At 40.2% G+C, this 25,407-nt stretch overlaps 1 protein-coding gene across 4 annotated transcripts in view; it reads left to right on the top strand.

The window, feature by feature from the left end:
* ATP9B (ATPase phospholipid transporting 9B (putative)) overlaps window positions 1–25,407 on the top strand; it is a 343,595-nt gene that overhangs the window by 78,230 nt on the left and 239,958 nt on the right. For 2 of the 4 annotated variants that reach the window (XM_006258252.4, XM_006258251.4), the window contains exons 5-6: window positions 4,576–4,684; window positions 16,897–16,955. In XM_006258252.4, coding sequence (XP_006258314.2) covers window positions 4,576–4,684; window positions 16,897–16,955 — 168 coding nt within the window. The remainder of the gene's footprint in view (window positions 1–4,575; window positions 4,685–16,896; window positions 16,956–25,407) is intronic. The other 2 variants (XM_059724300.1, XM_059724301.1) reach the window with 1 other exon arrangement.

A 25,407-nucleotide genomic window follows, 5' to 3' on the forward strand; every position in this document is an offset into this window, starting at 1 on the left:
GCAAAAGAAGTAGGCTCACAATATACATGTGGGCAAAATCTCACATGGAGATGATAAAAAAAAAAAACAAAACACTGTAAGGAATTTCCATTCTTAAACCAGCCATTTTTAGTTAGTACCCACCAGTCAGTACTAGGTAGGGAAATTAAGGGATTACAATCCCTTTCTGTCAAGATTCATAGATGTTAGGGTCGGAAGGGACCTCAATAGATCATCGAGTCCGACCCCCTGCATAGGCAGGAAAGTGTGCTGGGTCTAGATGACCCCAGCTAGATGCCTATCTAACCTCCTCTTGAAGACCCCCAGGGTAGGGGAGAGCACCACCTCCCTTGGGAGCCCGTTCCAGACCTTGGCCACTCTAACTGTGAAGAAGTTCTTCCTAATGTCCAGTCTAAATCTGCTGTCTGCTAGCTTGTGGCCATTATTTCTTGTAACCCCCCGGGGGCGCCTTGTTGAATAAAACCTCACCAATTCCCTTCTGTGCCCCCGTGATGAACTTATAGGCAGCCACAAGGTCGCCTCTCAACCTTCTCTTGCGGAGGCTAAAAAGGTCCAGGTTCTCTAGTCTCTCCTTATAGGGCTGCAAGCCCTTAACCATACGAGTGGCCCTTTTCTGGACCCCCTCCAGGTTATCCGCATCCCTCTTGAAGTGCGGCGCCCAGAATTGCACACAGTACTCCAACTGCAGTCTGACCAGCGCCAGATAGAGGGGAAGTATCACCTCCTTGGATCTGTTTGTCATGCATCTGCTGATGCACGATAAAGTGCCATTGGCTTTTCTGATGGCTTCGTCACACTGCCAACTCATGTTCATCTTGGAGTCCACTAGGACTCCAAGGTCCCTTTCCACTTCCGTGCCAAGGAGGGCTTTGTGTGTCTTCTCCCTTTTTCCAGCCTTTGGAGAGTTCCACAGGAGTTTATAAAAGTGGTTCCTTTTTTTTTCTTGGTGCTGAAGTTCTTAGCCTAATGTCTGCAGGGTTATTATATGTGTTATTTGACCATAATAATAGAAATTTTGTCCCCAGGTGTCAGTAAAGAAGGGAACTACTCAAGGGACTTTTTTAAAGAGAGAGCATAATATTTTGGCCTTGTAAATCAAGTGATCTTCCATTGCTTTCAGTAGAAAATTGTTAGGGCTTCTTCAGGAGTCTGTCATCAAAGATCCTTTAACGATAATGCAGATCCTCTGAAGTTGAGGGTTGGTTTAAGGTGCAGGAGGCTGCCATCTGCATTTCTCAAAATTAATGTGCAGGTTAGGGAATCTGTATCTATAAGGAGGAAAACAAATCTGTTTGTTAACTTGAGAAAGATCCCTAATACATCTTCATCTGATTTATAAGGAAGTGACCAAGGTGGGTTACTTCTTTCTTGGTGTTCAGATTCATACAATTCATGTACAGTCAAAGGACTTCATCACCCTGCTAAGAGAAGAGAATGCTATAGTCTCTTTATAGGATGCAGTCATCCCATCTGAAGATGTATTCCTTAGACTAGAGATTGATAATCATTCATGTAAAATGTTGATGCTGCTCTAAATCCTGAAAGTATTGATTACAGACCACCGTGAGGCCATTTCAAAACCCCTACATGGAAAATGTAGTGCAAAACCAGTATGTCAGTTCTTGAACTAGTAGATGAAGTATAAAGTCCATTACAAGCTAGTAAGCAATCTTAAGCACTTCTCAGAAACACAGCCTTGGTCATGTTCTGTGCAGAAACTTCCATTCTGCCTCTTGAGTTTTAATGGTGATGAAAAGATCAGAGTCAGTTGATTCAGCAGGAAGGGAGGTTGGTCTGGTCAACCTTTCAGAGCATTACAAGACAAAAAGAAAATATGCCAGTTAATCTGTGCCTATCCAGGTCCAGTTAGGAAACCTGAAGTCGCTATGCGAAGAGGTGATGCCTTAGAAGCAAGATGTGCTGATTCCTTTATGCCCCCTTCCTTCCTCAAAACCATTGAGGTGAAGATGGTGAAGAACGTTTTAGAGAAATAGGCTACAGTGGTCTCCTTTTCATTAACTCTCTGGTTCTGAGACCTAATTCAGATATAAAAGAAACTTTTCCCAAGTTAGAAATACACAAAGGATATCCTGTATCAAGATCCAGTGCTGCTAAAGTTATCAGCTGGAAAGCTATAAGAAGAAAGTACAGTCATTCAGGTATTTTGGGGATGCAAAACCCTTCAGAGATACTCGAGAATGAAATCCATAATCATTTTAATGACATCCTGCAGTTGATGGTACAAGCTATGCATCAGAGCAAAATCAGTTGAGCAACATTCTCAAGTTTCTGTGAAGTGCTCTGACCTTGGATCCCACCACTAGCATTTTGGAAAGATGACAGGTCAGAGATTGCAAATATTGCACCATGAGAAATCAAAAAACCTCTAATCAATATCACAGAAGTTTTTGAAGGATTAAGCCTCTCCCCAGTCCTCCAGTAATATGTTTGTTTCTGCCATACTGTTGAACTGTGCATTAAGTCAGAAATCACCTTTCTTGCTTTTATGCTTGGCATGAGCCCCTCTTGTTTCAGTGAAAGTATCTGGCTCACATGTTACTGCCTCAAGTCGGAGGGATATTGTAGTTTGGCATGGTTTCTATGTTATCAGGGCCTCTTAGTTCTTCAAACTGACTTAGACTTCTTTCTTAAGATCACTAAAATCTTCTTTATAAGAAGAAGGGTTATTGTTATCATCCTGTCTGAATCCAACCAGGCTAAGAAGGTAAAAGTCCTAAATGTGATAAAAAGTGTTTGTTTTTTTTAAATATATATAAATACCAAGAGAATTTAAGCCTCTGGTACAACTCTTTCTCTGTACATTATTCTTTGTTGTGGGCTATAAGCTACTGTGTGGTGGTCCATCCTTATGTCAAAGCACTCTAGAATCGATACATCCTCTCAAATTGTATTGTTTTGGTAAATGAGTATTAAAGAATGTAACACTTTCTGAAGTGGCTTTCCCATTTCTACACGGCTCAACTGAACCTTTCTTTCAAGGTGTTTAATTCCTTTTTATATGAAAACAGTCCTTTACAGAGGGCCTATGTGAGAAAAAAGGTCCTGTGAATAGTCTTTCTAGAATCCTTCGCATCAGTCTGATTTCTTTTGGAGCATTATGCTCTGTTCAGAGTTCTGTACATTCTTTTCCTCCTTGTTAAGTAAATTTAAGTAGTAGTGTTCATCCAAGAAATCATTAAATCTCTCTTTGCTTGCACTGCAGGTAGCCTTAGGCTGCTTACATACATGAAAAACAAAACAAAACAGCATTTTACTTTAGGTTCCGTGTGCCCCCACACCGAGCACAGCACATGCCCAGAAGAGGCATTGCTTAGACCTGGCTCACCCAACATCTGTATAGACTGGGTGCTTCAGTGGGGCTTTTATCTAATATATGATTGAATCAGCTTTAGATAAAAGCACCAAAAAGCCCTGCTGAAGCACCTGATCTATATAGATCCTGTGGAGCCAAGTCAAACAAATGTGCTTCCTCTTTTGGTAAAGTGCTGTTTTGTGTGGTTTTTTTTTTTTCCACATCTCTCATTACCCTTCGTTAATTTGCCTTTAATTTTAAATACACTAATATTCAGATTTGGAATCTTTCATTCTTCAGAGATTGGGGGGGGGGGGGGGGGGTTGGACCTAATCACAGACTTGGAGTCTAGGAGCAGGTATGCCTCCAGTTGCTATGGAATGAAGAATACTCCACTGTGAAGATTGGCATTCCCTCCTCTGGAGAGAGACAATTAATAAGCAAGAGGTTTTATTTTCAATGTTCTAGATAGCTGGTTTTTAAAGGAAAGACCTACTTTCAGTAATTTTTGTTCTAGTTCATGCTACTGAAGGGAGACTTCTAGTAATAGCTTAAAAAGAGTCAGCAACAGTTATTTTTTTCTTAAGCTATTTTTTCTTTTTAACATAAAATTACAGGAAAACTATCCTAATCATTGAGTAGTTCAGTATTGTTTTTTGCAGCAATAGGAAACCAAACTTGAGAGTCAGAAACTGACTTCTGTTTGCTTTTGCAGCTGACTTTTTGCAGCCTCACTGTTCAAACTAAAACTGACATTCCTTGCCGATTGGAAGTGACATAGAGTCCTAAAGTTAAATATGTATAGCACATTACCTCCATTTTCTTCTTTGTGAAGAACTGCATCTTGGCATACTCTTAAGAGGTCTAATAATTTTCAAAAAATGTAATGGAGGATTAATTTAGTAGATTTATTTAAAAGACAGTAATATTTTCTAAATTACATACTACTTCAAAAAGTTTTGCCTTCTGACACATTTTTATTGATATGATTTAGTAATACTTAACTGGACTATGTCAAGGAATGAAAAAGGTTTTAGTGCTTTTGGAGGATTCTTTCACCTTGTCTTAAATTTTCATTAGTAGTCTTTCTAAGAGAAGGATGAACTGCATTGAAGGCAAGTGTTTAAAAAGAAGTCTCCTAGCTGCCCCAAAATGCATTCCTCACACATTATCTTTTCTACTGTTATGTTCCTCTTCTGTATTTTATTAAAGTATCTTTCTCATTTTGGGAAATATGAGTCGTATCATTATATTTTTAACAGGGATTTGTTTTGGCTGTCACAGTGGCGCGGGAGGCTGTTGATGAATTTCGGCGCTACCAGCGGGACAAGGAAATGAATTCACAGTTGTATAGCAAGCTGACAGTACGAGGTTGGCAAAAACATTTTTGTATGAATCCTTTTGAATAGTGTTCTCTAGTCCACTTTCTTTCTCTTTGTATGTTTATTTGCAAATCATTTCAGTCCAATAACTGTTGATTTAAAAAAAAAATTCTAGTTGAATTGAATTCCATATAGAATGAAAAGAAATGTGGGTAAGCTAAACAATCTTAGCTCTGTGAGATGCATAAGCATGGAAAAAATATATCAGAAATTTCCTGAAACCTGTGAATATTAAAGTTCTCCATGCCTTATCTGTCTTTTTAATTGCAGAGGAGTGGGAAATGCTCTCTTTAAAATACACTGTTAGTATTGCTACTATTTTAAAGTGCAGTTCTTCTCTGAAATCACTATATTAAGGAGCAGCAAATCTACAGCATAGTAAATGAATGTAAGAAATAGTGGATGATTAATAAAAATATACAGTGTCTCATGAAAATTTGCTAGTTCTGCGAGTTCTACTTTTTGGAGAGCTGTACCTGTGCTTTTAATAAAAAGGGAGCTAGAATTATGTGGGAGGTAGCCCTTGGCATTCTAAAACTAGAAATACATGTTCTCATGATGGGAACAGAACTTCCTTATTTTATGGAAAAACTTGTCTGTTTAACCACCTAAAGTCTTTTAAGCATGCTTACCAATACAGTGCATGTAGGAGAACTGACTAGGTGACGCATCTTATTGGGACTTAAATCCTTAGATAGACTTTTTTCAGAAAGATTCTTAAAAAATGAAGTAGTCATGAGGTTAACAAGATCAATTAGAAAAAATATGTTTGGCATGATTGTCAAGTGAGAGTTAAGGTTATGACAGAAAATGTTCCATCTGCTGGATACCTTAAAAAGTGTGGGAGTAAACAAGGGAAAAAGATGTATGCATTCCTTTATACCTTTATGTAGTCTGTAACACACTCCAATATTCTGTCAACTTTTCCTTCTGTCTCCAGCACATCACAGAAACAATGTCCAGGCTTTGCCAGACTTGCATTCTAGTGCAAAACTTAAGTGACTGTCTGCTTTTAATGTCTATTACAGAGTTTATTGTTAAAGTTTTGTATTAGAATGAAAGTGTGTCCATCAACAGCGTTGTAGACAGTGCGGAGTTATAAGTTTTCCTTTTAAGGTTTTGGGTAAATGATGTGTCTTCTTTAACTGTTAAATGTAATTTTTGTTTGCTAATTCCTGATTTGTTAAACAAATCTTTGGTACCTAAAAAATAGTTTCTGTGGCATCAGGGAAAGAGCAGAGACCACCTGTCTCTAGGAGATCAGAGAGGAAAACTCTGAAGGTGCTTCTCACTCTGAAGACTGAGAAACTGTAGTATGTCTGAGAAAAAAATTTTCTGTGACATTTTCCCCATTTAAAAGTAACTGAAGGTAAGTAAACCAAGAGCAATACTCCATGGTCAGCATGTTAGCAGGAAGTTCTACATGAAAGAAATACTGTAACCCTCACTTTTTGAAGCAGGCTATAGACATCCATTAGAGTTTTTTTTAAATGAGCCTTGGCCCCTTCAAACCATAAAGTATCTGCTAGCCTTTTTTTAGGCCAGACATCGAAAGAGATCTTGACATATGATTTCATGATTGGTTACACAACTGTTTACACAGCAATAATAGAGTATTTTTTATCTGGAATCGTGGATTCTATCTTTGACAATGTGGAAGTACAAACTGGTTTAAATACTGGAAGTACTGTGGTACGTACATTAAAAGGCATGTTAGAGATCTGAGTTCTGTGCCTACTGTGATCTTGACACAGAGGAGGAAGCGCTTTCAGGAACTATGCCTAATGACTGTCTTCATTGAGAGTAGTGAATTGCATAAGTAAAATCAATAGCACTTAGTTTCGAACTCTGAGTCTTTGCCTCTGTACTTCATGCAACTTTTCACTAGATTATGGGAGCTCTTGAAGTTAAAGTTTGTAGCTTTTGCTGGAAGCAAGTAAGCTGTATTTGCATGCCTCAGATTTTCTCTCAAATTAAATTTTGGTATGACCACCTTGGCATGCATATTTTCCAATAGAAATTAAAAAAAAAAATTAAAATACTCTATGGACAAGCACTACTAATGTGTTATATATATATATATATATATTTTCCAGGAATTGGTACATGAAAAGAACAACAATTTGATCAAATAGCAGGTCTCAGATTGGTTTATTTTTGTATACCTTTTAAAGAAAACTAAAATAGTTCAATTAGTTATATGGGGGGAAGGGGGGGATTTTTAACCTTGCTCCTTCTGTATGAATTTACTTTTCATCAAACCACTTTGAGAAAATCATTGTATTTAGTTTATGTTCTGTATTAGTTTTTGTGAATTCGGTGATTTTTTTTTTTTTTACAAAATAGAGATCAAAAGCTCCTGTTTAAATTAAACTGTATGACAGTCTTATTGTGATAGAATTCCTGAGTGAAAACATGTTTCAGTCATGGAAATACCTCCTTGTGAAATTAAACTGAAAAAATTAGGACAGCTTGGTTTTGACCCAAAACCATAATAAAAAGAAGCCCAATAGAAGTATGAAAAAAAAGAGAGTAGAGAGGGTAAATCCTTTTTTCCATCTCGTAATACATGGACAAGTCGACTTCCATAAAATGCAATAAAGTTTTTGTTGCTGGGGGATTTTAATTTTTTATTTATTTATTTATGTATTTTTTTTTTTTGGTGGGGGAGAAGGGGTTAACCATCTTTAAGTTTCTGAAAAGAATACAGTCTCTGGATGTCATGGTTGCAAGATATAGAGACTAAAATTTCAGCAGGATTTTAAAAGGGTTAGGAATTTATATAAACAGTGAGAAAATTAAAAGTAAATACAGAAAGTAATTTGCGTAGGTGTAAATTAGAATATTGGCAGTAATTTATGAGAAGGGCAAAAATCCAGTGTTCATTTTTATAATCTTAGCTAAGGATGACCAGCTTGGGGGAAGATATTTTTTTACTTTGTGAATGGAACAGATTTGATATTCATCTCATTAGAAACCAGTAAAACCAAGACATTTTTTTCCACTTTCAGATAGTCACTTTTTAGAGCAAAACTGCACTTTAAAAATACTTTACACTTAGCATGTTTCATCCAACCACCTCAAAGGACTCTCAAAACCTTCAAGTGTTGTACCTGCCCTTGCAGTAAGCATTAATGATATCTTTTTCATTTCAAAGATGGGAAAACAGAGCTACAGAGAGGTTAAGCAGTTTTCCTATGCTTTTGTAAGTTGATAGGAAATCTGGGAATTTATGAAGTTAGCCTAGTTTCCTGATGGATACACTCTCTCCATCCCTTGTTTACCCTTTTATGTTGTCATCTTATTTAGCAATTGTGTTGTGTTGCTGTCCGCAGTTTCCTCCAGGTTTTAGAACACCAAAGAAGAGGCTACTAAATGATGCAATAGTCATAAATTCTTCTGTGAAAGGCTATGATGATGGGCTAGGCCTGTAAGCCATAATAATTTTGTACAGTGCTATCATAGGCAAATGTTTTCTGCTTTCAGTATCTGTAAGAGAGAGAGAGCTTTCTAAATTGTTAACTAATTTTTAAATCTCGACTCATAACATCCCAGGGACGGTCTACACTGTTATACATTTTGGTTTAGAAGATTAAATATAGGTTATAATAGATCCCAGGATTTTTATGGATAGGGTAGCCAGATGTACCCATGTTCCATGTCATTCATTTGGCCTTTTTTGTCTCATTCTTTAGTCTGGATCTCTTAAACTGTTTTCCACATGGTTGATTCTCTTGTCCAGCCTCTTAGCAAGAAGTTTTCTGAAAAGAACTGGGTAGGAAGACTTAAGAGATCTTCAGCATGCCTGTAGCTTAACTTTTAAGGCCAGGAAAAGACCCAGACTTGTCTTTCAGTGGTAAATTCAGAGTTATCCAGCCATTGAAAATGATATTAGTTTTGTCCTTCAGCCTAAGTCAAGCTTTCCCATGTGTCTCACTGAAGAACAGATACTAAATCTAAAAAAAAAATTAAAAAAAATGGTGAACTAATTTTTCAGAGCTGTGCAGTGTGACTTTGTTTGCGGCCATTTTTTAATTTCTGATCCTTGGGGCATTATAATAATTACTGTGCTTTCAGCAGACCTTGGGGTGCAAATATTGCACAGAAAAATTTGAAAAGGAGCAATTTACTTATCTTTCTATTTTATAAGATATATAGAAGAACAAAGTTCACAAGTTCACAGGACAGGCAGTTAGGCCCCAGAAACTTAGACTCAGAAACAGTCAACTCAGGATATATGAACAAATGTACTTTTTGACTTCTATAAAAAGGGAAGTAGGAGTTGCCATTCAAGAGTGTGTAACAGCTCCACATCAACTGTTACAACCTAACTGCTATGACTTCATGATCCTGTAGCGCTATAACTTTACTACAAATTTATTGTTAGAGACTTGTACACACATAACAGCTTATATCTGTATTCATTGGTATCTATACGATTATTATGTCAATTTATACCATAAATATCTCCCAAGGTCGCCATTAAGAGAAGTTGGTGTTCAGAAACATGTAGAGCAGGGGTGTGAAGAACATCTGGCCTGGAACAAATGAATCATGAATTTCATGGGTCAAATGAATTGTGCACATGAGCAGTATATGCAGTGTGGGTCCTGCTCCAGCTGGAGCAGGCACCAGATCCAGCATTCAGGGGATCTACAGACTGGGTTGCATCCCAGACCAGCTGGAGCTGGCACTCCAGGCAGCATGTGGCCCAGATTGAACAGCTCATGTCCTGGATCTGGCATGGGTGGAGGAGGGGGGTCCTAGACTAGCCCAGGGGCTGGTTGATGTGGCTCCATGGGCCATATCTTTGACATCCCTGATCTAGAGTCAGAGCAATTAGCTCAAGTAAAGAAGCAGAGAGAGAGGCCTCTTCCATTTCTTCTTTAGGAGAGCTTTGAGAAACAGATCATAAACAATCCAGCTGGAAAAGATGCAGCATTTATTTAATCTGTTTGAGCTGCCTCTTCTTCAAGAGTGGCCAGCCTTGGTCTACCATGTTCCTTTCCTAGATGGGTCTTCACTCAATATTGTTGTTATGAGCTCAAAGCTTTCAAGCAAAACAAATCAAGAAGAGGTTTAAAAAGTCAGGAAAATGTTTTCTGTCTTCTAAGAGAAGAGAGCCAGCTGCTTTAGTTAGAAGAAAATTTAGTTAGAAACAAATTGAAGTCAAAGTGATTGTTCCAGAATGTTTGAGACAACCCTCAGAAGTCTTTATAGGATTAGTTCTTCGCTTGGACAGTCCTGAAAAACAAAAGATGGGGAGATACTTGTTAAGAAAGGGGCTAAAATGATTAGTTCCTTTTCCTTAAGTTCCAGATAAGAACCACAAAGTCTTTTTGCATGCTGTACCCCCTTGAGCCCTAATTAGGGCTAATTAGGCCCTAATTTCATCCTCAACAGCAGACAGCTTCTGTGAGATTTACTAGTCTGACCTACTTACCTTGCTTAAAGACAGTGTGCAACCCTGGGCACGTCTACATGTTCATTAATGTGCCTTTGCTACCGTGCATTAAGTTTAGTTCCTCTAATATGAGGTACTAGATAAAGGTGCAGTAGCTGCATTAATGCAGCAGTATTGCGCACTAGCAAAGGTAAACTTTTTTTTGTGGTGCTTAACATGCAATAGACTAATTCTACTCCGCATTAGCATGGTTTTTGCTGTGACGTTCTAATGCACAGTAGAACAATCAACTGTGCATTAAGGCATCTCATGTAGATGTGCCCCCTGTTCACTTCAGGGGCACAGCTACTCCACAATAAGGTGGATTTCTGATAGGTTTCACAACTGGGCTGATTTTAAAAGAACAACTTTGAGAGGGAGATTGATATTGACTGTATAAGCAGGGTCCACTCTTGTCTGACAGGCCAAGAGAAACCTGGAAGGTTTTACTGTTCCTCCACCTGTGGAGGGTTTAGAAAATGTAAATCATTCATCTCCAAGCTGGGGTGCATCCCTATTAGGCATCATTTGTATCTAAGTGCTTCTTAGAACCCCTGATTGCTTACTCAAGACTGCAATGTAAATTGTTGTCTTCTGGTACTTGGGCAGTGGGCTTGCAAAGCAGCTGCCAGTGGCATTCAGTCACTACAGGGCAAAGTTATTTGGAGAGCCTATAAACAGAGTGATCAATATTTGGAAAACATTGGGTAACTCTTTATTCTTGTTCTGCAAGGGCTAGAGCACCCTGGGATTTTCTTCCATTGCTTAGAAATCCTAGGGTACAGATAGACAAATCACTTGAACCATTCCAAGAATGTCAGTGATGGAGAACCAGTTCACAGGTGTCCTAGTTCAGAGGTGTCTGCAGGTACACTGCCAAGGGGTCCAAGTAGAACAGTCACCTTTTGGGCACTGCAGTTCTATCTGAGCACGCCCAGAGGTATTAGTGTATATCCAGCTTAGCATGCCTCCCAGTGCTGAATGCCCATTCCCCTAGTATTCCCAGAGCAGGGGAATACTGTGGCTGGATGTCAAGAAAGAAGATGACGACATCAGTTGCCCACAGCTGCAATGTTTCTGATCCCCCTTTTCACTAACACAGAGTTCAGTAAAGACCATTTCTGCAATATAACAATCTGTCTGGTGGTACTCTCACTCGGGTATCTAGGCATGTGTGTGCTTGGGGGAGGGGGGGGGGAGGTCCTTGACCCTCCCGTGTTTCTGGGTTCCCAAGATGCGCTCTGGGACTGCCGTAGCTTTTATGGCTTTTAAAGAGCATTTTCCCCAAGCCACTCACCAGTCTAATTCAGTTCTTGGCAATGCACCAGGGTTTGGTTCATCATGGGTAGAGGGTTAGCCATTTGGTTGTGAGGGCCTACCTGGTTTCCTACATTTCCTTCCTGTGGTGCTGGATGCTTTGGGGGGCTACCAAGGTCTCCACACCAGTTGCCAGGCATGGACTGAAACTGATCAGCAGCTTGGGGAACCATACTGTTTAAAAAACATAGAAACATTAGGCAGTGTCCCAGAGTACCCACCACCAGGTCAAGTGCAGGGAATATAGGTTGATGCAGTTCTGGTTGCATGCCAGAGTAGCCAGGTGCCATCTGGGGCTTGGGGCGGGGGGGAGGGTGGTGAAGAGAGGTGCAGTATAGAATGTGTGGAAAACTGATCCAGACACTAGCCATAGAAAACTTGGTGTCCACACATAACACTGAGCAGGGACAAGGAAGACCAGTGCAAAATAATATATGAGTATTCAGTTATACTTTTGAAACACTCCATGAGGTTTAACATTTTCTAAATTGGCTTATGCATCTGGATGTTTGTGGTTTAAACCACATTTAAACCAATCTAAGTCTGCACCCCTACTGTTTGCTTGTGGATGTTAAATAATTGTTAACAGAGTAAGTATATATGATTATTGTATTGTGAATTAATAGAGTAGAATGAGGTGCTAACTAATACTTTAAGATATGCATTTTCCTAGTCTAGAAAGTTGTAAGTTGTACGCACAAACCTTTCAAGACTGAGTGCTCTTTTTTGATTCAGTGTGTTCTAGCTACAAAGGACAAGGATGCTATATGATTTCATTACCCTGGTGACCCAAGGCCTAGTATATAGGAAGCCCACAGAGTAAAGACTTTTATTCCTCTTTTCCAGAATTAAAATATATTCCTTGGGGGCAAAGGTCCTATATGAGGGAGTGTGATTTGTCTTTCATTTTTGTTGTCATTAAAGCAACTATTTTTTGTCCAACTGTATAGCTGGGAGATCTGTTAAACACTTTCAACGTGCAGAGACATCCAAAGATAGGTCTGCTTCTGCTGCTGCTACTGTTGTTCCTAACTTTGCCAAGAAATAGCGAAGTACTATTCCCTTTCTGCTATGTAGAACCATTTGAGGCACAAGAAAACTGTTGAAAATCAAGTCAGTTTCATCCTGCTTGGGAAATCTAGCAGCAACAGCAGTGGTGGATATTGGAGTTATTTATATAGGGAGGAAGACTAAATTATGAAGGACCTATTTTCCTCCCCTTCCTTGCAGCAGGTCATGAGGTGAGTAAGAATAGCAAAGATCTAATGTTCCATTGTCTGAAAGGGGAGACAGTGGACAAGAGAAAATATAGGAAGTAGCATCTCCCTGTAGCTTTACATAGATTAGTTTATTGGTTAAACAGATTTTCCAGAGGTAGAATGAAACTCAGTATCTGAAAGGTGGGTCTCAGTAACAGGATTCTAGCTAAAAATCCTGCAGGATCTCTTTTGATTCTAAAGCTTACTTGTGTGTTGCCACTTCCTGTTCTTTACATATATATTCTAATTAAGCTAAGACAGATTTATAGACATCTGGGGTTTGGTTTTGTTTAGTTTTTTCCAAATGATGAACACCCCTTAACTGCTCCATTTGGGAGTGGTGATATCAGTGGCTAAGAGAACGAGGCATGGCCATATCAGAAATGTGTGTGTTCTCAGAGCAATGTAGCACTTAAAGCACCATAAGCAGGAAGTCATATAACCACATGCTCATATCACTGTGCTACTTTCAGAGAACAGTTACTATTCTGTCAACTCCTTGAACGTTATACATTAGTAAATCCATTTCTTTCTCTTTATAGCTTATACCCATTTTGTTTACCTTTGTTTCTTAGGTTCTTTAGTATGAAATACTTGTTGGTGCATATGCAGTATTTATTAGTTTTTCAGATCATTGAAATTCACTTCAAAAGTCTTTATCTTGTGAGTATAATGAATTGCTGACACTTATTTCAGTCTTCTAGTTCTGCATAATTCTGCATATTGCTTTAGGCAAAAGGCTTGCGCCTTGGTGGACTATAAAGTCTGGATGTGCAGCCACTTCTGACAGCTTTGGACTTTTTATTGGTAATTACACAGATGGTGAAGAATGTTTTAGCTAGTAAGATGTTTTTAGAGAAAAAATAGTTTAAAAAATAATTTATGCAGTGAATAACCTTCAGTGTTTTTACTCTAAATGTGTCTTTGCTAAGATGTAATATTGCATTATTTTAATGTTCTCTGAAATGGTATCTAATGACTTTTGCTTCTGACAGACTAAAGAAATCAGTGTTTGTAAATGTTTAAAATGTTTAAACTACTTTTTTTTTTTTACTGGTGCATGCTTTATTAATATCTTTTAACAGAATGCTGTTATCCTTCCTGTCATTCAGATTCATTCTGTAGAAATAATTTTGTGATCTACAGATAAAGGCTTACATGTGCTTTCTTGAAAATACTGAAAATATAAAAGTTTAAATGTATAATTAGTATGCCTAGAAAACCAAATACAATACTGTTTAATAATAGTATTATCTTAACATATTAATCCTGAGCTGAACCTCTAGGTAATTTATACTCTCTGATTAGGATAGTTCCCTTATTTGAAATTTCCAGTTTGATTTATGAGACCTAGCGTCTAATAAGATGTGAGGCCCTTCCCCACATACCTATGGCAAACCTCCATGTTGCTGGCTTTATACAATACCACAGGCTAACTTTTTACCTCCCTTTTTTTTTTTTTTTAAGCTCTGAGGCTTTTTGGTTTTTGATTCATTTTTGGGTATTATTGTAATATAACTTAATGGAGATTCAGTACCTTGAACTGCATGAAGGTGGTATTAGCATCAATTCGAAAGGTGTCCTTGGATATTTTGGGGCAGAGATGGCATGACAGCTATGACACCAGTCATTTTAAATAGACTTTAAATGGTATTGTTACATTTGAAATTTTGACCCTGGTTATTAAGATTTTGTTTATATACTGTCAGATTTGAAGGCAGCCAGTTGTGATACAAATGGGAAAATTCAAAGAACAAGCAGAAACAAGGAAGTAAATAAAGAACAAAAGCTGTATTTGAAGATCTTGATGATAAATAAAGGTTCTGAAGAGGTACCTCAACAGTAGTAACTCTAAGTGACAAGAAAAAGGCCAGTACTAGACTGATGTGGGAAGGTGTCCATAGGTCAGGATTATAGTGCATTGACAGAGTTGTAATGGCCAGATTTGCCCAGAATTAAAGGCATTTGTATTACTTAATTTTCTTGCAGACACTAAGTTCATTCTTTTAAAAAGGAAAATAATTTATTACCAAATAGCAATTCAAGTATGTTTGTAAGGGTTTGAGTATATGGAAACGTGCATTTAGCAGTTTCACTGAATTAGGTTTCATTTTCAATCTGCATTCCACAGACCAAGATAATTCACATGCAAAAATGGCTAATGCATTTTAAGAGGCATTTACCATAGTAATGCATTGTCAAATGTTTCTTTTAGTGGTTGACCTTCAGTGCTGCTAAGAGTTTATTCAGACTAAAATTATTGCGAGATGGACACAAATTTTAATTTCAGTCACTGTTGTCTTGAAGTTCCTGCTGCGCTCTTTGATTAATGTTTCTTGGCTACTGCTTCTTCGTTTCCATCTTCTGCTCTGTCAGAGATTGCTTTTTTCTTGTCATGGGTTCTTCTCTACAAGAAGTTTCATTGTGAAGATGTGAATATTTTTAAATTTAAACTTAAGGTAATCAGTATTACAGACTTAGGCAAATGATTTGTCTAATTAGTTAATAAGGAAACCTGGCTTTCATGAATAGGAGTGTACTCGGCCCTAAGAAGTTTCTTCTCAGATGTTTAAACATTTTGCAAATTCTGATGGTATGCAAAAGTAGTCTCATATTCAATAGATACCCAAGTATGTTTGCTCATTTATTACTAATTAGACTGGCACCAATTACTATTGAATTTTTAATAGCTACCATATACAATAAATAAGGATTACAGATGAATAAAGATTTGCAGACTAGAATTTCTTTTAGCTTCAATTTTGTCTTCATCTTTGTTTCCTCTTGTTTCATTTATCAGTATGTTATAATTACATTATTATGCAAAAATGAAACAACTTTCATTAGTAATCTACCATAAGTACAGACTGACTACCAAGTACAGAAATATTATGAAAACTTCTGATTTATAGTTTTAAAAAAATCATTTGGTTTTAGAGTTCTTTTTTTTGTTCTTTTTTGTTGTATATGAATTTTATTCAATCCTTTCCTATAATTTTTTTTTTTTATCTAACTGAAAAGGTAAAAATACCATTGGCCCTTTATAAGATACATAATAGCTTTTTAAAATACTTCTGAATTTCAAAGGAGAAGCAAATGCATTATTATGTAGGTTTCTGGTGCACTTCTTGAAGGTGTATATGTAGCTTCCTGTTTAGTTAAGGATTCCTTAATTTGATACTGGTAGTATGTTTCTTACTTTATGCATATATCTGTATATGTTTAATTCTCTTTAGGAAAGAAGCAGTGATTTGATCACAGGGCTGGGATTTAAGACTTCTGAATTCTAATTCAAGCCCATCAGTGGCTCAGTTTGAGGCCTGGGCAAGTCACTTAACCTCTCTGTCTCAGTTTTTCCACTCATCAAATGGTGTTAATCAAATGTACCTGTTTTGTTGGTTTGTTTGAGGCTTCATTAGTTAATGTCTGTGAAGTGCTTTTTAAGATTTAATTTGCTGCATAAATGCTTTGAGTATCTTTTGAAAATGAATTTGGTATTCATAGCAATTTTTGAACCGACATCTGCAAAGTGAAGTTTTATAACTTCAGACAAGTTAAATATAGACAGCTGCAATGCAGTTTTCCTGATCTAGGAATCCTCCTGAGGTCAGAGAGCATTTTGTTCCCTATACCCATTGAAACCTTGATTTCTCTCATCCAATATGACTTGCCAATAATGGTGTCAATTAATGCCAGTTGCATCGGTGACTTCTTTGTGAGTGTATAAAGTTGCATATTGCTAATTGGGCTGTGACTAACAGCTCACTTCAGTTAAAGCACTCCAGAGCAGTTCAGGTGTCAATTTCTGAGTTGGCCAGAATTTGAATTGCTGGTGTAACAGAGGAGCTGAAGGGCTCCATATGATTTTTGCAGTACAATTTGAGCCCTATGTTAGTTCAATAAAATAAATGAGTATCTTTGGCTTTTTGCTTGTAAAGCCATGTTGTATGAGTATGATGAATAGTTGTAAAACCATGCATTTTGCATATGTTGTTAGGATGAATAATTCAGTGAGAAGTTAAAACAGTTTATAGCTACTTTTGATTACCCTTTTTAATGGGATCATTTAAATGGGGGGTTATAATTTTGTTCTCCCAAAATAATAGTAGTATCTTAAAGTTTGTATTCTTGTGATGGTATTATTGTTTGCTTAAGTTGATTAAACTTCTTCTTTTCTTTAAGGTAAAGTGCAAGTTAAGAGTTCAGACATACAAGTTGGAGACCTCCTCATAGTGGAAAAGGTTGATGCTTTTTATAAATATATATTTAGCGACTAAAGATGTCAACAGTTAACACTTATGCTCACTGTATTGTTTAAAACCCAGGAAAAATACATTGAAATACTAACTACTTACTGATATTTTTTATTTACTTCAATTTTCTTTGACTGTAATGCAAATTCTTTTTCTTTGAATGTGATTACATTCATATAAATATTTTTATTTTTATTAATTTTATTTCCTTTTAATGAAAGACTTACTGAATGAAATTCTGTGGGCTGTGTTACAGTTCAGAATATATGAACTTGATTACTTCCCTGCTAGCCTTAAAGCTTTAAATCAAATTTTTCATTCATTTTTTTAATTGTTATTCTGTGTCTTGTTTTGGTAAGTGTTTATGGGGAAACGAATTGAGGATGGCAAACCTAAGTTCAAGCTCTGCTTTGTGTAAGGGAAAAAATTCCCTTACAATTAAACAGCTGGAGTGTCTGTACCCTAAGCCAGCTCATTTTGCTGGAGTTATCCCCTAAGAAGGTACTGGGACTTCAAAAGGTAGCTCAAAGTTTTCTTGTCAGAGGGAAGATCTGTCTTGGGCCTTTCTTAAGCAAGTTAATGTTAGAAATCTAACTTCTAGGTACCAGAAGATGACTTTCTTCTAACACTTCTTCTGACATGCAGAAAGAGGTATCAACAGTTAAAGCTTACACCTGCTTCTGCTTAAATTGGCAAGTGAAAAATGGTAGTTTAGCAAGGTGTTAAACCTTAAGGATGACTACACTTCTTAAAAAAACTTTGTGGGGAATATTCCTCCTTCCTTGGTAGATTTATTTCTGATAAAGGAGTCTAAGACCAGCCTCCAGATTTGGTTTCTGTTCATTCCATTTCAGTTTCTTTTTCCCTACTACATTTATTCTTATGAGGAAAGTGTTAAGAGGTAGAAATCATTTTCCTTCTTTCAATACTATATTAGGAATTGTTGTCTCCTTCCTGCATTTTTTCCTTCTCATGTTCAAGAAAAAAATACCCCTTTCTTAAAGATGTATACTTCAGAATTCAGTTGATTTGACTGGTCTCAGTTTAAAATATTTATTTCCATATTTTGGTAAGCCAAGCTACTGAAAATTGAATATACCTGAGGTTGTATGTAGGCAGTGACTACAACTGGTAAGAAGTACCTCTTTTTGGTCTTCCTTTCAAAGTTTTAGCTCAGTATGTGACAGAGGTAGTGGAGTAGTAAAAATCTGAAGATTCTATAGATCTATAGAGCCACACGCACACTACCAGCAGGCTAAGCAACTTGCTTATAGCCTCCTAAATAGTTATGTAGTTGCATAAGCATAGTTCTGGATATGTACCAGTAAAGTAGCACTTGAATTGGGTGTGGTATGCCATTGCCTAGCACATCTCAGGGTGGTGCAGACATGCCTGTTAAGTTTGGCAGTGACATATCACTAAACTGTTTTGGGCTTTGTACTGACAGTAGTCAAATGAGAGGGTTAGAAGTTTATTTAATCAGTACAGTGAGACAATCTGGCTTTAAAGGGTGCCTGTACATGAGCCAGGAGGCTGCTCCGACATGCTGTAATTACAGCGTGTCAGAGCAGACTCGATTAATCGAGTCCACACTTCAGCCAGCCTCTGCATCTTGTGTATCAGCATCCCCACACTTCAGAATGGCAGTGGGGGTGCTTCAACTAAAGCTTGTTCAACGAGCTTTAGATAAAGAGCCCCCACCACCATTCTGAAGTGTAGGGACGCTGAAACACAAGATGCTCCAGGCGCTTTAATTAGAGTGGCTCTCGCACCATGTGTAAAAAAAAAAAAAAAAAAGCCCAACTTGAAGCACATGTAAAAATGCCCAAAGTCACTAGTCTACGTAGGCCTATCAATGTAACTGAGTGTCACATAGTTCCTTGTAGGTTAATTCAGAGTACTTACCCAACTTCCTGCATGCCTCTGCAGAGTTCTGTGTTCCCTGGATTGTTGTCACAACTCTAAGCTCACCTACCTTTCTCACTTTGGAATGTTTTCATGTGGATTCCTATGAAAGTGAAAGCCATTATTGTTGACTTACAGCTTGAACTGTTTATGTGATTTTGAATTATAGTTTTGAAATTTTGTTTCTGCAAAAAAGGACTCAATAACCATTGCCTTCCATGGGTCTCCGTGGGTCATGGGTTGCTGACCCCTGGGGTAAACCAACCCATGACCCATGGAGACATTGAATCCAACCCACAGAGCTAAGGCTTCTGTAGCATTCTATAGTGGTGGTTTTTCCATGTCAGTTAAATGATTCTGCAACCAGGCAGCAAGGAGAAATGGTACTGGGGCGAAGCACTGGCAGTGACATCCTGGTTCTAGTGCTGGCCATACTCAGACCGAGCTGGACCATTCCAGGCCACCACCACAAAACATTGCTGACCATGTTGTAAACACATCAGCATGGGAGTGGTGTTCTGTAAATATAACTTCTTCAAAAATTCTGTTTACTTAAGCTTATCTTTCATCATGAAATTTACAAAAAACCCCATTACAGCCTATGAACTATTGTTTTCCATGAAGTTTAAGAACTCAGTAAGTTTGTAACTATCTTAATTTCTTGCATTAAGGTTCAGTCCTGTGAGGTGGAATGCATGCACCTCTCTCCCTGAGTTCACTTCAGTGGAACTGCACCTAACATGACCAGACTTTTATTAGGCAGCCATTGTTTCTAAAATAATATAGTCTTTATCATGAAGAAATGTTCCTAAGATTTAAGCACATGAGGAGTGTGTGTATATATGTGTGTTTCTATATAATATTATTATTAATATGTTTTCTTTGTGGCAAAGATTTTAACCATAGTGCCTCAAGGATGCTGTGAGTTATGTGGCTTAATCTTTTTGAATTATGCTGCAAATATACCATTCCTTTTTTCTTTTTTCTTTACCTGCCTATGGGTGCCTTTACTGAAATAATAATTATTAAGAGTAATGTTGTATTATAGTTGAATATATTTCACTTCAGCAGTTAGTATCAAAGCTTTTTATTTATTAGAGCTAAAATCTAGTTGATTTTTACTTGGCTTTCAGACTACTGAAATTTAAATGTTTTGCCTGTTATTGAGAAGTATATTTTGTTGAAGTAAGCAGTTTTCAATTTCAGAGTATAACTTTTAAGCCAAAGAACTAGTCGGGAGTGAAGTGTTCAATTGCTCACTGTAATGGCATAAAGGCGAGTTAACATTGTATTTGACTGGAAGATGCATCAACAGCATTTCTACAGTAAAGTTAATGAGTCATTTGAGATGTAGATCCATATGTTAACTAGTGGCTGCATCACAAGTACTAACAACTTAAGTGAAAAGCTTTTTTTATATTTAAGCCTTGAACAGCCTCTGGTTTTACAGGCTTGATTAATTTCAAAGTAGTTCTAAGTGGCTGCATTATGCTTAAAACAGTCTAGCTCTGAGTAATACATCTATTAATGTTTCCTCAACTGAAAAGTTGCTAATGCATTTAATATAGTAGGGGGAAAAGTCACTTTTTAGTAGAAGAAAATACTGCTGGCTTTTAAAAGCAAAATGCTGCTCCAGAGGCTTAAACTGTTCAACACATTACACATTTTTCTGAAGATATAGACTTCTCTCTCCCATCTTGAAAGAAACTTAACACTTTGTTTATGCCAATGTGTACCTTATTTATTATTAACAATGCATTTTAAATATATTTAATGCTTCTCAATAAGGGAAGTTTGTCCAACTGAACAGAATCCATGATCCCAGGGTAGTTGAATGCAGGCTGTAGATCAGTAAGAAAAAAACACTATTCAGTCATTGTCGCTTAATATAATTATGGAATAGGTGAATTTGCATAGACTGTTTCAAAGATGAAGAAACCTGATGAATACTGAGTTGAGGATGAACTTCACTATCTTGTGCTTTTAAAACAGCAGTTCCAAAAATATGGAGCATCCCTTAACTGGGGTGAGGGGTGGAAGGAGGTAGGAGACAAGAGCAGTTTGTTTTTCCGAGTCTCAATTTCTCAAGTAGCTTTTAGGGTTGCAGTTATCACGTACAGAATGTGATCCAAGGACAACCCATTCATTGTCTTCTCATTATATGAAAACCCTGTAACAATGGATCATAATATGAACTGCCCCTTTCATTTCAGTGGGTGTTAGCTCAGATTTCAACGATGATACCTCAGGAATCAATATTAACTACCAATAGTTTTCTTCTTATCTTAAGGAAATGAAAGAAAGCTTCACGTTACAAAGATTTACACTAATATTTATGTGGGTTCAGGAGGGGTGGGGAGGATTAGAGGCTTGTCAAGGAAACTGGGCTAGGAGGGTGCAGATGGGGTTTATATAAATTAATATTGATATTCCAGTGCTGGGGGTTTCCCATACCCCCAGGGCTTAGAGATTGTGGCAGCCACAATCTTCCAATTCTGGGAGGCTTCACACCTCCCCAGGCCTGGTTGATCATGGCATGCCTCTCTCAACCCAGGGGCAGGCAAAATCTGGCCTGCCAGGCAATTTCATCCAGCCTGCAGGTACCCACCAATTAATTGTACCCTACCCAGCCTGTGTGCCTCACTTCTGCCCTTGTGTGCGGAAGGGCCCAGCCCAGCCAGCACGCAGCTTCTGCAGCTGCTGGAGGACCTGCTTGGCTTCCCTGGTGTTCAGTGGCTCCTCCTAGTCTCCCTGCTGCAGTGCTTGCTCCAGGCAGCAGCTGGGGAGTGGTGGGGGAGCTGTGGGGGTGGAGGAGCTGCAGCTGGGCAGGGAGCATGGGGCTGGGGCTGGTGGGAGCACAGAGCCTATGCCCAGGGGGACAGTGTCAGTGAGGACCTCAGGTGGGCGGGTGTGAAGGAGGGTGGGGGGTGTGGGGACCCCCCCCAACAATTCCCCCCTAGTGGCACACAGACCCCACCACTGGTGGCAGAAGCAGGTGGTGGGCCCTCAAGGTGCTTGTGGCCTGTGCAGGTGCTGCTGCCCAGTGGAATGTGGCTCCAGCTAGAGCTGCACATGGTGGCAAGGAGCACAGCCAGGCTGGCCCACCTCTATCACGTGGGGCTCCCCACGACACATGTGCAGCTCCTGGCACTAGTGTGCAACTGGGGGGAAGCACTGAGCAATGGAGTTGGCTGCCTTCCCACCTCCCTACTGCCATGTGCAGGTCCCAGGACTACACCAGAAGTGGCAGGGAGCCCTGCCCCCTACTTCCATGGTGGTAAGGAGTAGGGAAGGCAGCTGGCTCCATTGTGTGGGGTTTTCCTCTGGGGCCACGCAAGTTCTGGGAGCTGCATGTGCACTGCGAGGAGCCGACCTGGTTGTGCTCCTTGCCGCCACTACGCAGCAGTGCCTATTTGGGCCATGAGCACCTTGAGAGCCTGCTGCTGCTGCCAGTGGTGGGGCTGTGCATCATGGGAGGGAGGGTGTGGGGGTGTTCTACACACACACACACACACACACACTATACAAAAGTAAGACTTTCTTTTTGAGCTGTTATGCAATCACCTCTATATGCGCTACAGAAACACAGATCATGACAAAAATGTTTTTGGTAATAAAGTTAAAATATGTTATAGTAGATGTTATATTTTCACCTGGTGACTTGTTTTTTTCTAGTTCCAAGTTGGCAACCCCTTTCCCCCCCAAAAGGGGTACTTCTGGGGGTAAGTAGAGGGAAGGGATTAGGAGTGGGACTTCCGGTCCCAAGATGGCAACCAGGGCTTGCGGTACCTGTCTAGGGGTGGGGCTACCCTTGTGGCCCTCTACAACTCATCAAAACTCATTAAGCGGCCCTCCAGCAGAAATAATTGCCCACCCCTGACCCAGCTGTAGAGATGTGTGGGGTGCCCCTGTAGCTTGGAGCCTCTCAGCTGAGGGAGGCTCCCAGCTGCAGGAGTTTGCTTCTTGCCCAGGACTGGGGTCCCCCTGCACCAGCAGTAATGCATGATGCGTTCCTAATCCTTGATCTCAGTCATGCCTTCTGCTATGCACGTGTGTCAGGGCAGGAGGTTTAGTTGTGAGGATCACACATTAGGTCTGGGCAGGCAAAATATGGCCCACGGGCCAGATCTGACACACCAGGCACTTTCATCCCACCTGCTGGCACCTGCCAATTAATTGTATCCTGCCCAGCCCTTCTGCCCACAAGAGTGAGAGCAAGCTACCCATATATATACACAGACCCTAACATACCCTATTGCACCTCGCTCCCATCCTCCTGGGCAGAAGGGTCTGGCCTGGCCAGCATGCAGCTTCTGAGTGGGGCTGGTGCTGCCACTGCTACAGCTGCTGGGGGATCTGCTCTGCTTCCCTGGCATCCCACTTGCTCTGGGCAGCAGATAGGGAAGCAGTGGGGATGGCAGGAGCTGCAGCTGGGTGGAGGCAAGGAGTATGGGGCTTGAGGTGGTAGCAGTGTGGAGCCTGCGCCCAAGGGGGTGACAGGAGTGTGGAGCTTGGGTGGGCAGGGTGTGGGTGTGAGGGATCAGGGCAGAGTGTGGAGACCTCCCCACACTCTCCCCCCGCTCATGTCACACAGCTCCCACCACTGGTAGCAGGAGCACCAGCAGGCAGGGGCATTCATGCCCGGTGTAGACACTGCTGCCCAGTGGCACGCAGCTCCAGCCAGCTTTGCACACAGGGGCAAGGAGCACAGCTCAGCCAGGCTGACTCTATCATGGGGGCCCTGCACGGCACATGTGCAGCCCCTGGCACTCACGCCACTGGAGGGAAGCTCCACGTGCTGGAGCTGTTTGTCTACCCCATCCCCTGTCAGCGCAGGTCTCAGGACTCTGCTGAAAGTAGAGGGGACCCCTGCCCACTGCTGCCTTGTGGAGTCCCAGGATCTGCACAGCAGGGGAGGTGGGGGGGCAGTCAGCTGCAGCATGTGGTACTTCTCTCCAGTGGCATGGAAATGCTGGGGGCTGCATGTGCTCTGCACGCAGCCCCTGTGATAGGGGTTGCCCAGCCAGGCTGCACTCCTCTCCCCTGCGTGCAGCACTGGCTGGAGCTGCACGCTGCTGGGCACCAGCATCTGCATCAGGCATAAGCACCTACCATCTGCTGGTGCTCCTGCTGCTGCAGGTGGGGACTGTGTACCATAGGGGGAGGGTGTGGGTGGTCCCCACATCCTGCCACAATCCCTCACCCCCCACAAAGCCACACACTCACACCATCCCCCGATCCTTCCCACGTACACACCCCCCCAACATAACTTATTGCCCCCACACCTACCCCACAAACACACCATACGTGCGTGTGCACCCCCACACCCCACTATACATGCACACACTCCACACCCTGCCACACACACACACACACACACACACACACACACACACACACACACACACACTACAAGAGTAAGACTTTATTTTTTAGTTATTATGCAATTACCTCTATATACACTACACAACACACAAATCATGAAAAAAGTATTTTTGTAATAAAATTAAAATATGTTATAGTAGGTGTGTGACTTTTAGCATATGATTTGTTTTTTTCCTAGTTCCAAGATGGCAATCCTCCCTTCCCAAGAGAAGTATATGCGGGGGAAAGAGGAGGGACTTCTGGTGACAGAAGTCAGGGGGTAGGGACGGAGCTTTTGGTCCGAAGATGGCAACCAGGGGGCAGGACAACTGTCAAGGGGTGGGGGGGCTACCCATGCGGCCCTCACCAGCTCACCAACACTCATCAAGCAGCCCTCTAGCCGAAATAATTGATCTCCTCTGCATTAGGTCCTATTGTGCTGCACACGTACAAAGAGTCATACAGTTAAAGAAGGTATATTTTTTCTGAATGAGTAAAGTTGGTAAAATGAGGTGAAGCACATGTGGGGTTTTTTTTCAATTGTGTAAACATTTCCCCTTTGATATAATATCAACGAAAGGATGTTTGGATCAGTTAATATATTATTGTGTATTTAAGAGTGTTTTTGATGTATGTAGTAGATCCCTAACTTGATTCTTTCACTTCCTTTGCAAAGAGATGCTACAGGTAGTGTGTGGTCATTCCATTGTCCATTTGAAGCGTTTAGGCATCAAGTGCCATGTGTTGGCAAGTACTGTGGCTTTGCAAGAGGGTATTTGCATAGGTAAGCACATGGCTAGGTTTCTTTCAGTATCTAATTTTCTAGACTGCCTACACTTTCCTAGTTCCAGATACCTATATTTCTAGATGGTATCAGGATAAAAGAAGAGCTATTGCCTTTTTCTCTTTAACCTTTCTGACAAAATTAAATAGCCTGTGTCTCTCTTGTATCTGTTAGCTGTAAACAAGGTCCTAGTGTTCAGCTTTCAGTGATTGGTGATGGGGAGACCCCGAATGTCATCCCCCTCCCCCCCCGGCCTAGGAGGCACCAGTTGCTGAGCCAGGGGTGAGGGTGGACCTGGAAAGTGGACCAGATGTACTTCTGGTACACTTCTAGGTCTGCCACTGAGCGTGGGGGGGAACTCCCGCCCTCCTGCTCCCTTGGGACTCT

Source organism: Alligator mississippiensis, chromosome 3, assembly GCF_030867095.1.
Source record: "Alligator mississippiensis isolate rAllMis1 chromosome 3, rAllMis1, whole genome shotgun sequence".
NCBI classification, from domain to species: Eukaryota; Metazoa; Chordata; order Crocodylia; family Alligatoridae; genus Alligator; species Alligator mississippiensis.